The sequence below is a fragment of the Cyprinodon variegatus genome, unplaced genomic scaffold (genome assembly GCF_000732505.1).
Source record: "Cyprinodon variegatus isolate N-32 unplaced genomic scaffold, C_variegatus-1.0 Scaffold298, whole genome shotgun sequence".
Lineage (NCBI taxonomy): Eukaryota > Metazoa > Chordata > Actinopteri > Cyprinodontiformes > Cyprinodontidae > Cyprinodon > Cyprinodon variegatus.
Genome location: NW_015150751.1, coordinates 192,603 through 207,824, shown reverse-complemented (window position 1 = coordinate 207,824; position 15,222 = coordinate 192,603). Strand labels below are relative to the sequence as shown.

Genomic DNA, 15,222 nt, shown 5'->3' with positions numbered 1-15,222 from the left:
ACGGCTTTCTTGGAGCCCTTCTTGGGCGCAGACTTGGCGGGTTCAGGCATCCTGATGTGTTCCTAGAAACAGCAACGAATGAGCGGGAAGAGGAAGAGACCAGTGTTTTTATAGCGGCTGTATGTAAACGAGGCTGAGCTGTACCCTGCCTCTGATTGGTGCACAGGATGGGAGCGTTAGAGCAGCTCTGGGTGTGGGGGAAGGGAGCTTATTCATGTGTGAGAGAAAGGATGGATTGATCATAAATGTTTGACCAATTTCAGCTTAGAATTAGGGACAGTTTGTACCAAAATGAGGACATTTTTGCTGCGCCTTACTTCCTATCTCGACGGGTTTAGGACCAAGGTGTGAACTGAGTTTAGATTATATTGAGAACAGGAAGTTAAACACAAGGCTGCAGCCAAACTCAACACCCCATGGAAGGTCATCTGGCCCTTAAGGCCCCAAAAAGCACATCATATATAATAACATTTAGTGTTTTGTGTACAAAATGCCCCCTTTACACAATATTTAGATTGTGCACAGGCTACATCCATCACACTGATTTATATTGCCTGCCACTGACCTGTGGCAGGCCGTTTTAGCATTTTATTAGAAGTGCTGTCCGCTCTATTGTTATATTTATTGATCTCTAATATAAGATTCTTCCTGGTCAAAACTACATTCCCACTAGTCAGAACTGTACATATGGATATCCTAAATTACACTCTAACTTCAGGATGCCAAAAATATAATTGTAGTAATAAGAATAAACTTTCAAATACCTAGAAATACTTACAAATTTTAAGTGGCGCTTTTGACATTTATTAGCTTGACTGAATATGTAATCCAGATGTCTCAAATGCATTTCTTCCAAGTCGAAATGAACATTTCAGATATCTAAAATGTAATTCTTACTAGTACTAATGACATCATGTTTCCCATTCATGTGTATTGGGCTTATACTTACAGATATCTAAAATAACATTCTTCCCATCTAAAAATCTATTCCGACAAGGATAAATTCTAATTTCAGATCTCTATAATAGAGTTACTACTTGCCATATTTACTATTTTAGTTATCAAAAATTAATATAGCAGCCTAGATATTCTGATATCTAATTCTTGACATCAAAAAGATATTTCTGCCAGTTGAAATATAATTACAGATATGGACTGCTGATATGTGACTAGTTAAATTGCAAACTTCAGATATCTAAATTTTAGTAATGGCCTATCTAAAATTTTGTTTTAACATAGAAAAAGCAATTGGGGTTCAATTTTAACATAAAATAAGCAGGCTGACAGTAGCATTTCTATTATAGATAGCACTAAAGCATTGCACCTTGTCACAATAATAATGTTCCTAGTCAGAATTGTATTTTAGATATCACTAATCACATTTCTACCAGTAGAAATGACATTTTAAGTACTCTGGAATCAAATTTGTATTAGTAAGAACTACATTTCATAAATCTACAAATCTTTACTTATTTTAAGGGGCCTTTTTAACATATATTTGTTTTTATTTCAGTATCTTTAATAGTATTCCTCCTATGTAAAATAAACATTCTGGATGTCTGAAAATTAATTTCACGTCTACATAATCCAATTATTACTGGTTATAATTTTGATTTCAGATATCAAGAATCAATGACTAAAAATAGCATATATTACATAGTTTAATGTAGTTTACACATTTCTAACTGAAATAGAGTCTTTTCACACATTGTGCCAAGTTGTTATATGATCAATTCCTGTTTATAGGGAGCAAAACTATTGTTCACTGCTTGAGAGATTAAGTCTGGGATATCAGAATATTGTTCAGAAAACTGGTTCTGAACTGTAATCTGCTTCACATTCAACGTAGAGGGTTAAACTGTTAAGATAAGAGAACTTTATTGGAGATATTTACTTATAAACAGTAGGTGCACACATGAGGGAAAGGTGAATGAAAAATATACTATATACAGGTGGTAAAAAGTTATGAAAATCTCACTATACTGCATAGGTATTGTAGTTTATAGGATTACACACAGGGTATCTAATTTAAACTCCCGTTTCTGAAACGAATAATCCAATGACAAGAAGATACAGACGTCACTGGTTTTTAGAAAGTCAAAAACGACCTGGAGAAATAATTTGTTTTGAGCTCCTGCATTAATATTACTTTTTTATAGAGGAATAAATGTCTGAAAATGTATATGCCTGTATAAATACATCTAAGAATGTGGAACATGTCTCAAGAAAGATGGGTGGCTCTTAAAAGAGCCGTTGTTTTTATGGTTGAAGCGGTTTGAATTTAACCTCCGAAGCCGTAGAGAGTGCGGCCCTGCCTCTTCAGAGCATACACCACATCCATGGCCGTCACAGTCTTCCTCTTAGCGTGCTCGGTGTAGGTGACTGCGTCACGGATAACGTTCTCCAAGAAGACCTTGAGGACACCGCGGGTCTCTTCGTAGATGAGACCGGAGATGCGCTTGACTCCACCGCGGCGAGCCAAACGGCGGATGGCGGGTTTAGTGATTCCCTGGATGTTATCACGGAGGACTTTGCGGTGACGCTTAGCGCCTCCTTTCCCCAGTCCTTTGCCTCCCTTGCCTCGTCCGCTCATGTTGCTTCTGCTGAGTTCACAGAAAGAATAAACTCAACTCTGCTAAGAGCCTCCCTATTTAAACACATCTCACGGACGTAAGAGGGGACTGCTAACCCCCTCTTCCGCCTTTAGGGTTGTGACCACATCCGCATTTAAAACAAGTGGAAATACACTTCAAGAGAAACTCACAAAATAAACACATAATTACATATTTTATTCCAGATAATATAGGATCAAACAACGTTTAGTCAATTTTACCACTGAATCGAAATGATTGTAGGTGCCTAAAAATACACAAAATCCTTATAAATGCATTTGGTCAAAGAGAAACCTAAAACCATCCTTGGTTTTAATAGATTTAGAACCATCAGATTTATAAAGAAATCTGTTGCATTGAGTCATTTAAAACATTTGAGGCTCATATGGGGTTGAGTTATTTGATGTCTGGTCAGGTTTAGTAATAAAGTCAGTGGTTTATGTAGGGACGCTACTTTTCTTTTTTAGGGATATAATTATAGAGATTTGAATCAGACAGTTTAGGGCGAATGTATACAATCACGTTTCTCTTTTGTCTGTACTAGATGGAGTCATGTCAAGCAATCATTCCACCTTGATCTAAAAAAAAAAATAAAATACATAAAGACACTCTTAAGATTTGAGTTTCCGACTCATTTAAAACTTTTACTCGGATGGGCTTGAATCATCTAGTGTCTAGTCAGGTTTAGTAAGTACTCTATAGCGTTCTCGAGATTTGGTTACTTTATTTTAATTAAGTCTTATGTCTAGGAACCTTTTGTTTTTATCCCCAGAACAAGAGTAAAATATGTCACGTTTTAACAGAAATGTGCTCTTGAGAAAGATGTGGGTGGCTCTTAAAAGAGCCGTTGTGTTTGATGTGAAGTCCAGCAGTTTTACTTCTTTGCGGGCTTCTCGGTTTTCTTGGGCAGCAGAACAGCCTGGATGTTGGGGAGAACTCCACCCTGAGCGATGGTGACTCCACCAAGCAGCTTGTTGAGCTCCTCGTCGTTGCGGACAGCCAGCTGCAGATGGCGGGGGATGATCCTGGTTTTCTTGTTGTCACGGGCAGCGTTTCCAGCCAGCTCCAGGATCTCAGCAGTGAGATACTCGAGCACTGCGGCCAGATAAACTGGAGCTCCGGCGCCGACGCGTTCAGCGTAGTTGCCCTTCCTCAGCAGCCTGTGAACACGGCCGACGGGAAACTGCAGCCCAGCTCTGGATGAGCGGGTCTTGGCCTTAGCCCTGGCTTTGCCTCCGGTCTTTCCACGTCCAGACATTGTTTCTGTTCAGGAGTTACTTCACAAGTGTCTGAACAGCGACGCATCGGGAGTTTATATAAGCCTATCGTAGCTCAAAAGCTCACTGATTGGTCGCATACAGCAACAAACCCCTTCGTCCAATCAAAACATCTGACGTTTAAGCGCGAAACTACGTGCCCTATAATTCATCCAGGATGCTTTTAGTTTATTCATTTTACTTAAAAAAAAAAAAACTAAAATATTGGAACTGTAACTTTACAGTCATTTGTTTACATCACTTTTTTTTAATCACAATGGTTTTATCACTGCTGCTTTCCTGCACTTTAAAAATGAAATAGTCTAGACTCTAGAGATCTATACTTAACAGAATTTCTTTCTGTATATACTTGTGTATACAAAATGACTAAATAGAATCTTATCTTTTATACGTCTTTAGTCAATGTTTTCATTTAAAAAAAAGTCAAAACAAAGTAATAAACATCGATACACAGAGTTGGAGTGTCCACAGAAATATGCCTGTCCCTCAAAAGTATTGTGCTGCTGTCCGTTTCTATTTAATGCTTTTCAATACACTTTGTGTACAAAATAAAGCCTGTAAGTCAAAATAAATGTATACATGACCAGTGAGAATCACATTTGAGTTACATTTCGGAAACTATATGCAGACATTACAATATAGAGGGAAAGAATAATAAAGTTAACTCAGATAAATGGTAAATAGCTTCAAGATTGTTCAGCACAGGTGTAGGGGGCGGGGTGGATAGAACAAAGCACGGTACAAAAGGCGGGAATGGTGCCTGCTGCTCTTATAAATAGTGGTGTTTCTAAGCTGTTGTCAGAGATGGCTGTGATCAACGCACAAATCAGTGAGCTCATCAGGAGTCTGCGAAAGAAAGGCTGGACGACTTTGGCCATCGCCAAACATCTGCAGACGAGTGGGATTCAACCTTCAATGGGCACTATTCGGCGTCATTGCCGTGGTTCTCCTGCGAAGAAGCAAATCAGAAAGCCACGAAAACTGACCAGTCAGGTGTTGGGAATAATTGACACAATCCTGAAACAAGATGACGAGTTGCCGGCAAGGAAAGTGAGAGCGCTTCTACAACGAAGGCACAACATTACAATGGGGTTATGCACAGTGAGAAAGGCCCTGAGGGAACTTGGCTGTAGTTTTGGGAAGCCCGGATTTACTCCAATGACCCAGGAAAAAAACAAAGAACTGCGTCTACGTCAAGCTGAAGAATGGAAGGCTGCTGGCGAAAAGTTTGACAATGTGTTCTTCACTGACGAGTCAACTGTGGCATTGGAACGTTTTGCTTTGCAGCACCGAAGAAAGACTACCTCTAGGGGCATGCCAAAACCTAGAGTGAAACACCCAGTCAAACTGCACGTCTGGGGCGGAATCTCCCGTTCTGGCCCTGGCCCGCTTCTCATTTTTGATGGTATTATGGATCAACACTTTTATGCGGAAGAGATCATCAAAAAAGTTGCGGGTCCGTACTTGAGAGAGCGTTTCTACATGTCTACACATCGTTTTTTCCAAGACAACGATCCCAAACACACGGCTACCATTGCAAGAGCCTGCATCCAGAGTGAGGGGATTAACTGGGTGCCAACACCAACTGAGTCACCGGATCTCAACCCCATCAAGTTAGCCTGGGCTGCGATGAAACGATACATTCGCTGCGAGGCCAAACCCAAGAGCAGGGACGAACTGATCTCTGCTATAGAGTCATTTTGGAGGAACAAACTCACCAGAACGGACTGTAATAAATACATAGATCACCTGGACAATGTAATCGATGAGGTCATAGCCTTAAATGGAGCAGCGACTGGCATGTAATATTCCCAGGGCCAAGAGATACATGTCATTTGCTACCAGTAATACATTGATTTGAGTTGAGCTGTATGTTTTTTTTCCCACAAACTGCTACTTTACTACATGTCTGCTGTAAATAAATGCAATACAGAAAGTCTTAATTTATTGTTTTTTTTACTGAAATCTTGACAGTTCATCTAATGTAGATATTAAATGTTGATGCCACAGCATCTCTTTACATTTGTTAAATTTTATGTCTTTCCAGTTATTTTTTAGCATTTAAAATCAAAAGAATATTTGATGTGTACATTTTTCTGTATTAAATAGCTATGTAGGGAAAAGTTGTTTTTACATCCAAGGCCAATTTAACATTTTTTGTGAAGATTTAATTACAAAATAGGAAGCTGCTCTATTTTACAATCACATAAAAGTAAATGTCATGTTGTAGACAAATGCATTTGGGGTATTATATAGGGTGCAGAATAAAATGCTTTATCTAATTCTGGGGCCATCAACCTTTTAAGGCTTAGAGCTACTTCATGGGTCCTCAAAGGGCTTACAATACTAAACAAAGAATTGGAGGAGTCAGCGTTCACCTAAACTTCATAGATGCTAAAAATATTTTTGTTCTTTCTTTTAATTTCAATTTATTTTTAAATATTGTAATTTTGCAAACTCTATAAATGCTTAAATGCTCTATATGATTAATATGATGACATGCTCTATAGATGACTAAAACCCCATGTAAAATAAATTCAGGAGAGTTAAGCAAACCAGAAGCATAGCAGATTGTTTTAAAAGATTCAATTCAGCTCAGTTTATTTCTATAGCGCCGATTCACAACACGTCATCTCAAGACTCTTTCCAGTTCAACAGATCATCCAGTCAGGTTGATTCAAAGTTTTCTATCTAAGGAAAACCAGTTGATTGCATCGACTCATTGACTCTCACATCAAGCATGCTTGTAGCAACAGTGGAGAGGAAAAGCTCCCTTTGAACAGGAAGAAACCTCCAGCAGAACCAGGCTCAGTGTGAGCGGCCATCTTGTGAGGCTACTAAAGCTACTATGAGAAAAAGCAGAGAGAGCAGAACGTTAGAGATTGAACTAATAAACACTGCAGAGTGGGAGATGCATTTTGTGTTATCATATGGATTTAACTTGTAACTTGGCAGAACAGATCTGTACCAAAAATAAATGGGGAGTAGATTATCAGTAAATATCCGTCACGTCTTTGATTTTTAGTAAGGAACTGCCATAATTCCTTAAATATTGCTCATATACATAAATAAACTTTACATTTCACAGTTTCAAGATTTTATTTTTGTCCGTTAAATTTCGTGAGAGAACAATACTATTCCTAGAGATCACCCAAAGGAATATGATTGATATTTTTTTTTTTATTGTAGCCGTTAAAACCAGTAAATCACATGAATTCCGAGGTTTTTCTTTAACGCTGCAGTCACCGGTGAGTTTTATTTTGAAAATCCATAACGGAAGCTGCTTCCATGAGGAGTTTCCGGTGATGTTTGTTATCAAATAAGATATGGAATCCGCCGAAAATCTTCCCGTTATCACATCATGTGAGTGTTTTTCTGTTTTACCTCGATGTTACGCTGCAGTAGGGAGGCAAAGAACTGCTCTGATAAACCAACTAAAACTAATGAGGTTAGATAAAAGTCTCCATTGTTGTTACGCAGCTAGATTAAACGTTGCTAACGTCCTGAAACGAAACTAAGACCAGTTTGATGTCTGCCATAGTTTTCTGTCGTGTTTACTTTAATAACAACTGTTTTTCTCTAAGAGAAGGTCATTAAACAATCGGAGGTATTTAGGTCAAGTTTTAGTTTTACTGTTTCCTGTAAATTTAACGTTCATAATCGCCAACAGGAAGTTAAATGTGTGGAAAAAAGAGCAAAACTAAACGAAGATGACTCATCAGTAATGAAAGATGATCCTGAACTATAATCAAATCCCAAACAATTAGATGAAAATAATATAACAGATGTTCCTTGACCCTCCTGATATGTGTTTGAGGGGGTATTCTTAAATTATTTTAGCTCTTTAATATTGCGTGTAATGAACATCACATCAGACTGATGCGTTTAATCCAATTCAATTTATTTCTATAGCGTCAATTCAACCAGATCATCCAGTCAGACTGATTCAAAGTTTTCTATCTAAGGAAAAACAGCTGATTGCATCGACTCATTGACTCTTCAGCAATCCCTCACACTAAGCATGCTTGTAGCGACAGTGGAGAGGAAAAACTCCCTTTGAACAGGAAGAAACCTCCAGCAGAATCAGGCTCAGTGTGAGCGGCCATCTGCTGAGGCCCACTGGGGTTCAAGGAGACAGAAGCAGACATAGAAAAAGAAGCATAGATACAAAAGGCAACTGTCAACCAGCTCCACAGGCGGCCCCGTCCAGGAAACACACAGCCAGGCAGACGAGCTCCGAGCCAGCTCCCATGTCAGAGGATGAAGAGAGCACATCCAGTTAGTCACAGTCAGAGAAACAGGACTACACTGGAAAACAGGCCAAGCTCCAACATCTAGAAACAAAGGTGTTGATGGCAGCAGCACAGCTGATATTTCTCTCCAGGATGGAGTCACAGCCAAACAGGAACAGACCAGATGAAGCTACTATGAGAAAAAGCAGAGAGAGCAGAACGTTAGAGATTGAACTAACAGATTCTGCAGAGTGGGAGAATAGAGATAGAATGAGGCATCATTCAAGTTGATGAACAGTTTGTTTATCTATAGTGGGACTATTCCTGAATTCCTGCTGGTATGAAGTTGATCAGGATGAGTTTCTACATCTTACTGCAGACTCAGCATCTCTGTTCTGGTTTAGAGCCTCTTTCCAGATTGATTTAAATACTTTTTAGTCACTCTAGAAGTTTGCTTTGACTTTTATGTCACTTTCTTTAAATCTGTTCTTAACTCTAATCTTTTCGCTTTGACCTCTGGCTTATTCTGTGGTTTTAAAGGTGTTTTAATAAATAATTTAACATGCAAACAATATTAAACCAGACTTACAGATTATTTCTAAATATTCTGAATTTCAGGTTTCCAACACTAATCTTCCTGCTTGTATTTTAAGCTTTGAATTGTCGTTTCTGCAGCTTTTAAAGCATATTACTGCTGTAAATTATTTAATGACTTCCTAGCATAAAGCACAAGCGTTTGTTTGACTACACCTGAGTGAAGCTTGGTGTCGGTCTGTGCCAGCACTGATTTAGCAGCGTCGCTTTCTGTTTGTGTGGACTGAGGTCATGTGAGGTCGGCTTTCTCTCTTCTGCAGCATGAAGCTGCGGGTTCGGATCAACCGGCAGACCAGTAGGGTGGAGTTACCGGGGGAGGAACCCACTTTGCAGGAACTCTCAGACCTCATCAAGCAGACTCTGCTGTCCTGCAATGGACACAGGTCAGACTGTTCTTATTCCAGTTACAGACGCCTACAGTTGAACCTCTCTGGGCGGATTTAAATCTTTCTGTTCTACTGTCTCCATTCAGTGCCGACACAGAGTTCAGTTTGTCTCTGAACGGCTCAGAGCTCCTCTCAGAATCCGATCAGACTCTCTCAGCGTGTGGAATCGTTTCTGGGGATCTGATCACCGTGCTTCTGCCGCAGCCTCCTCCAGGCGCCATGGCAACCTCAGAAAAGAACACAATGGCAGACAGACAGGAGGCTGCCAGTGGGACCACCAGCCAGGTGAGATTTAATCTGTTGGGTATGTGGAGAGCCACCCTCTGGTGTCAACCCAGATAGGACTCCCTCCTGCGTGTTTAATACCGGTTTAACATGAGAAAGCCCACATGTGATTACAGTTTATAAACAGCCTGGGAAATATGAGGGAAACCACGGCAACCTCGTCTAGGAGGGATTTTGTTACATGTCTTCCAGTCTTTCAGGTTCTGTCTTTTTCTTTTCCAGCTGAAAATCAACTGTAAATACAGCAGCCTGAAGTGACCCATATGCGACCTGTATCTGATTTTTTTTCATGACAGTCTGAACAACACATATCCAATTTTTCTCCAATGCAACCCATATTTAGTCCTAAATCCGATACGTATCGGATCTTTTTTCAAATGCGACGTGTGTCTGAACGGCCAGGTGGCATTCATCCGAACTGTCGAATGACTGAAAGGTCGCTATGCAGCATCTTTCTATACAGAAGCAGGGAGAAGAACAACAGCCATTGCAGACAATAATGTGGAGAGCAGTTTTCCTTCTCAATCTCCTCGAAAAGATTTAGTTATTTATGCGCCGGATCCAGTTGGAAAAGAAATGAAAGATTATGCTGATGAAGATTCTCAGTCATCCAGGTCATAGTCATTCTGTAAAAGTTTAAAAAACAATCCTCTGGACTTGGTTTCCAAGATTTGAAGACGTTTTGCTTCCTCTCCAGGAAGCTTTCTCAATTCACATTTGACTCAAACTCACTGCAGATCCAGACATTTGAATTGAGAAAGCTTCCTGAAACCAAGTCCAGCGGATTGTTTTTTAAACTTTTACAAAATGAAAGATACATAGATGTGCCCCAGTAGTACCAACCATTTTTGGGGAAAAAATGGATTCGGCGATATATTGTGATTTTTTAGCTTGCCAATAATATCGATGTTCAGTTCCTTATATCAATCTGAAGGCTACCGCTGCACCGCCATTTTGGAAGATGGAGGCGTGAAGCCCTTTTGCTGTGCAGATTAGCACCATTCCTCTAGATGAGGCAGCAACAGTGGAAGACTGACGTAAAACTCCAGACAACATGGATTCTGATTAACATAAACAGCACTTGCCTTTTTATCTTTACATTTCATTTTGATAGCTGGGAAATACATTGCAATATATAGTGATATTACATTATCTTGATAATATCCGCACCATGACCCAAATATCGTGACATGTATCGTATCACAACACCCATGCCGATCCTCACCCCCAGTGAACCCAGAGCACACTCAAGTCGCATATATTTGGAAATGTGAACGACCACGCAAAACAATCGGATTTTACAAAAAAAAAGGGTTTTGAGCATTAAGGCCTGCGGTTTGAACGTAGCTTTTGGCTGCATGTTGAGGTTAATTATCTTCCATCAGAATGTGATCCAGATTGGCTCTGATTATTTCTCCAATTTTCCTCCTTCAGTTATTTGGAGTCACTAAAGAATGGTGGTATACAACGTTCATCTTCTGGACCTGATCAGCATCTGTCCGGCTAAATTGGGGCTATACAGTTTGTTGGAAAAAATTATAGTTAAAGCTGAGAAAATTTTTTCTTCTAAAGAAAAACATTTAAACATGAAAGAAAAGTTTTGTGTCGCAGTGAGTTTGTGGCAGATATTTTTGATTTCTGACCAATGTTAAAGTGTGGTCTGCGCTATGTTATTCCACGCCAAAATGCCAGAGGGCCAATCAGGAACTAGCTGTGGATCTATGGCCGAGACGGTGAGGAAGTGGGGGCTAGTTTGTGCGACAATGGAGGGACATGAGGGCCAAAAAGAGCGGGGATCCAGGTGGAAAAAGGGTCCCAGCGTTCTCACCTCGCTTTGCTAGCTGCTCCATCTTCACCAGTCGTTTTCCACAATGGCGGTCAGACAAACAAAACAAGCTGCTAAGGTACTAAACAGGAAATACGAATAGTGTAGAGTGGATGTAAATTTGACCAATCAGAGACCTCCTGTCTGCAGCACTGTTTGCAGTCACCTACAATTTTGGAAAAGTGCAGCGGAGCATCTGCCGAAAGGGGCGGGGCATATCTGCGTTAACTGCGACACATGCAGATCACCTGGTTTCTGAGCATAAACCAGCTTTAAATTGGAGCCATACAGTTTGTTAAAATAATTATAGTAAACCTGAGAAAATAGTTTCAATCACCTGAAAAAAGAAAAACATTTAAACACGTAAAAAAATTTTGTTACAAAAAAAAAACATTTATACCTGCAAAATAAAAGGTTATTTGCAAAGAAAATTATAATATTTTTTTTTTCAGAAGGAATTTGTTCAGTTTGCAACTTGGACCTGGAAATGTCTTTAAGAGATCATTAATATTCTGTGAAAGCAAACTTTTTTTAGGTATCTATTTCTCTCTTTAGTATGAGAGAGAGATTTTTTTGTTTGTTTTTTAAGAACAAACTATTGTTGTTGTTTTTTATTTTTATTTTATAGACCGAATTTATCTCCATAATCATCCTAGACAAAACTAAAACAACTTTAAGGATACTTTAAAGCATCCTTAAACACTCTCTCCTTCCCCCGGCCCACTTATAGTCCAGCTAGCATTCACAGTGTAGTGAAACTAGTATTTATAATAAACTATAAAGTGCCATAAAGTTTGGAGTGGTGAAGACACCCAGAGTTATAAATTTCAGTCTAATCTGGCCTGGCTGTATTCATACAGTTTTTTATTTGTCAAAATGAAGTTCATCTCCTCTGTGGCTTCATGGAGCGAGGATGTTCTTTCCACCTCCAGTTTTTTTTTTTTCAGAGTCCTGAGTAATAACGTCTCGGTTTTCACCTGAAACTGCAGTAAAATAAAAGCTGTCGTTCAGTGAAGCATTCAGGTGAATTCTAATCAATAGAAAGTCTGGAATCATCAGTTTTAGGTTCCGGAAAAACAGAAACTCTTTCCTTTTCATCCCCCTGCATCATCCTTTTCTTTTTTGAATTATTATTCTTTTTATTTAAAAAAATAGAACATAAATATTTTCCACACTTTCAGTTGGACGGATAACTTTGAATGAAGAGGACATTCAGTCTGAACCAGATTCAGCTTATTTTCTCCATTTACTGGTGTTTTTTGTTCCTGTTCAGCCACAGAGCAGCAGCAGTGGGGGCAGCACCTCTGCACCGCCGACGGCCCCCCCGCAGACCTCTGACCTGCAGGACTTTGAAGCGGCCCCTCCAGTCTGGGAGCCCATGCTGTGCGGCGAGGCAGAGGACGGTGAAGCCCCTCTCTCTCTGGAGCTCCTCTACCACACGGCTCAGGTCGCCTGTCCTAACGACGCCATCATGGTGGCGGCGCATCTCCTCATGCTGGAGACTGGGTTCACTCCTCAGGTGAGGCAGTGGTACAAGGATGTTTCTGTTTACCTCTGCAGGTGAATCACGCCTCATTTCTGTGTCCAGGGCAGCGAGCTGAAGCCTGGGGAGATGCCTGCAGGATGGAGGTCTGCAGGTGGAGTTTATAGGCTGCAGTACAATCATCATCTATGTGGAGACAGTCTTGTGTCTGTGGTGGCTGTGGGAATGGGCCCGCTGCTCGTCATTAATGGTAAATTCTGTCTCCTCCTTCAGTTCATAGGAATCTGTTTTAATTAACCGTTTATACCGACTCGGTTTTTTAAATCTGTCTCTTTTTACCTTTTCTTTGGTTGCAGTTGTTCTAAAAGTGACTGAAAGCATCGACACAACTAGAAAGCTACAGCTGAACCCATCCAGCTACGTGACTCACGAGTGGCCAGGTACAGCTGTGATTGGCTGCTTTAAAGAGGCCACAGTCCAACCGTCTGTCTGTGTTTAACCTTCTCTGCTTTCACCCAGGAGAAAACGCAGCTGCGGCCTTCAAGGATCTAAAGAAACTTTCCCGCATCCTCAAAGACCAGCTGGCGTACCCGCTGATCGCTGCAGCTAGAGAAGGTAACCGAGTCAAAAACCAAAACTGAACTCTGGATTTACCGAAGCTAAGCAGTCGGAGAGGAGTCAGGGTGCAAAGTGACGGTGGTGGTATGTTTTCTCAGCCATGGCTCTGCCAGTGGTGTTCGGTCTGCAGGCTCTCCCTCCTGAGCTCCTCCTCCGGGTCCTGCGGCTGTTGGACGTCCGCTCCGTGGTAAGACTGTCAGCGGCCAGCTGGCAGTTCAACGCCGCCGCGTCAGACTCCACGCTCTGGAAACACCTTTACCTTCGGGACTTCTCAAGTAAGAGCCCATAAACCAGAACCTTCAACTAAAACTGTAGTTTTTTAGCTCTTTAGTTGGGAATAAAACTCCAGAGTTGTTTCCTTCTGGAAAAAAATCTGTTTGTCCAACAATCATTATAAATCATAGCAGAGTTTACAGTTTCAGTTCTAAAGTTTTGATAGATAAGATGATGGTTGGTTTTAAATCCTACCTCAGATACTTTAAGGAAGGAATAGGAATTAATTTCATTTATTTAAGGCTAAAATTAAAATAAAAAAATATTATTTTTTTTAATCCCTCATTCTCTTTTATAAAATGTGTTTATTTTCTGAATCAAAACATCAATAAAAGTACTTTTGCTAAATTATTTTATGTGCAAAAAAACATCTTTCAGCCATTATTTGTTTTAATTTATTGTTTTTTTATGTTTTTATTTTCAGATCCAGATCGCAGCCGATCCAGAGACACCGACTGGAAACAGGTGAGAAACTCTGCAGCAACATTTCTTCACACTGACATTTAAACCCTTTAATTCTTCTGACATTTTAATCCTATATTGGGAGTTTTGTTGAAGTGTGAAAAGCTTGGAGGAGAAATTATAGAGTCTATTTGTTCAAATCTCACCTTTAAAACTATTTAATTTCCATATCTTTACAGGTTAAAATACTTTTATGAATTGCTCTCATTAATGTCTAATGTTTTTTCTCTCCATTGCAATTATATAATTTAGTCTCGTCATTATATCAGCCGCTATAAATATTGAATCAAAATGTTAAATAACTTCAGCTTTTAAGAAACTTTATATTCATTGATACAGAAAGATTTAATTTAAAAATAAAATTAATGCTATATTACTTTTGATATTTTTATCTTTAGTATGGCCAATAACTGATTTCATATTCATAGGTGTTTTCAAATTGATAGCCACCAGGGGGCACTAGAGGGAGCCTCAGAAAAGATTTTGCAAAAAATGACATTATTTTATAGATAATTTAATACTTTTTAAATAGTTAATATATAGCTTAAAAAATATTATATTTATATGACAAACTAAGGGGATTTCAATCTGAACTGTTAGTCATTCAGATAAAAAATAGACATGATCAGACAGACATTAAGCCCAGACCATCCCACCCCACCTAAACGCACCTTTAAAAGAGATTTGCTGCATTTGTTTTCTTCTTAAAGTCAAGACTTTGTTGGAAAGTTTTTAACTGTGAGGGAGTCTGATACACCGCTGAGAACATGACCTTATCCTAACGTTCGCTGGTATTTTTATGATAAACAACTGATGTATATTGAACAGTAAGAAAAAAAATTTCTAGAAGTAGATTTTTCTATGCTGGTGAAGATTCTAAGTCATCCAGGTCACAGTCATTCCTAAAAAGGTTAAAAAACAATCCACTGGTTTTATAAAGTAGCCCATCAAACCCTTGTTTCTGTATTGAAAACATCCAAATTAAACCGATTAACAGGTCCACCCCTTTGGAAAGGGGGGTCGTTTGGCTTCTTGTTTTAGCCTGCAGTGCCCCATACCTGTCTATGTCTCTGAACGGGGGTTGTTAAAGGGAATTGTTTACCTGGCTGAATAGGCGAGGTCTTCTGCTCTCCTGTACAGGGGTTGGGGTAGCGATCATGGCGGGAAGGGATCAA

At 39.6% G+C, this 15,222-nt stretch overlaps 3 protein-coding genes across 5 annotated transcripts in view; 1 reads left to right on the top strand and 2 right to left on the bottom strand.

Annotated features, from left to right (window-relative positions):
- Window positions 1-2,255: 2,255 nt before the first annotated feature.
- Window positions 2,256-2,602, bottom strand: LOC107090503 (histone H4). Its single transcript, XM_015383916.1, has one exon. The coding sequence runs from the start codon at window positions 2,591-2,593 to the stop codon at window positions 2,282-2,284; it is 312 nt and encodes a 103-aa protein (XP_015239402.1). The 5' UTR covers window positions 2,594-2,602; the 3' UTR covers window positions 2,256-2,281.
- A 607-nt stretch (window positions 2,603-3,209) lies between these two features.
- LOC107090517 (histone H2A-like) lies at window positions 3,210-3,870 on the bottom strand. The gene has a single exon (XM_015383934.1). The coding sequence runs from the start codon at window positions 3,868-3,870 to the stop codon at window positions 3,487-3,489; it is 384 nt and encodes a 127-aa protein (XP_015239420.1). The 3' UTR covers window positions 3,210-3,486.
- A 3,297-nt stretch (window positions 3,871-7,167) lies between these two features.
- Window positions 7,168-15,222, top strand: part of fbxo7 (F-box protein 7) — a 9,590-nt gene continuing 1,535 nt past the window's right edge. Inside the window, exons 1-9 of one of the 3 annotated variants that reach the window (XM_015383927.1) lie at window positions 7,168-7,252; window positions 8,976-9,098; window positions 9,188-9,386; window positions 12,485-12,730; window positions 12,800-12,944; window positions 13,051-13,134; window positions 13,214-13,309; window positions 13,411-13,587; window positions 14,010-14,050. In XM_015383927.1, coding sequence (XP_015239413.1) covers window positions 8,977-9,098; window positions 9,188-9,386; window positions 12,485-12,730; window positions 12,800-12,944; window positions 13,051-13,134; window positions 13,214-13,309; window positions 13,411-13,587; window positions 14,010-14,050 — 1,110 coding nt within the window. In that variant the 5' untranslated portion in view covers window positions 7,168-7,252; window position 8,976. Of the gene's footprint in view, window positions 7,253-7,318; window positions 7,338-8,975; window positions 9,099-9,187; window positions 9,387-12,484; window positions 12,731-12,799; window positions 12,945-13,050; window positions 13,135-13,213; window positions 13,310-13,410; window positions 13,588-14,009; window positions 14,051-15,222 lie in introns of those variants that run through there. The other 2 variants (XM_015383926.1, XM_015383925.1) reach the window with 2 other exon arrangements.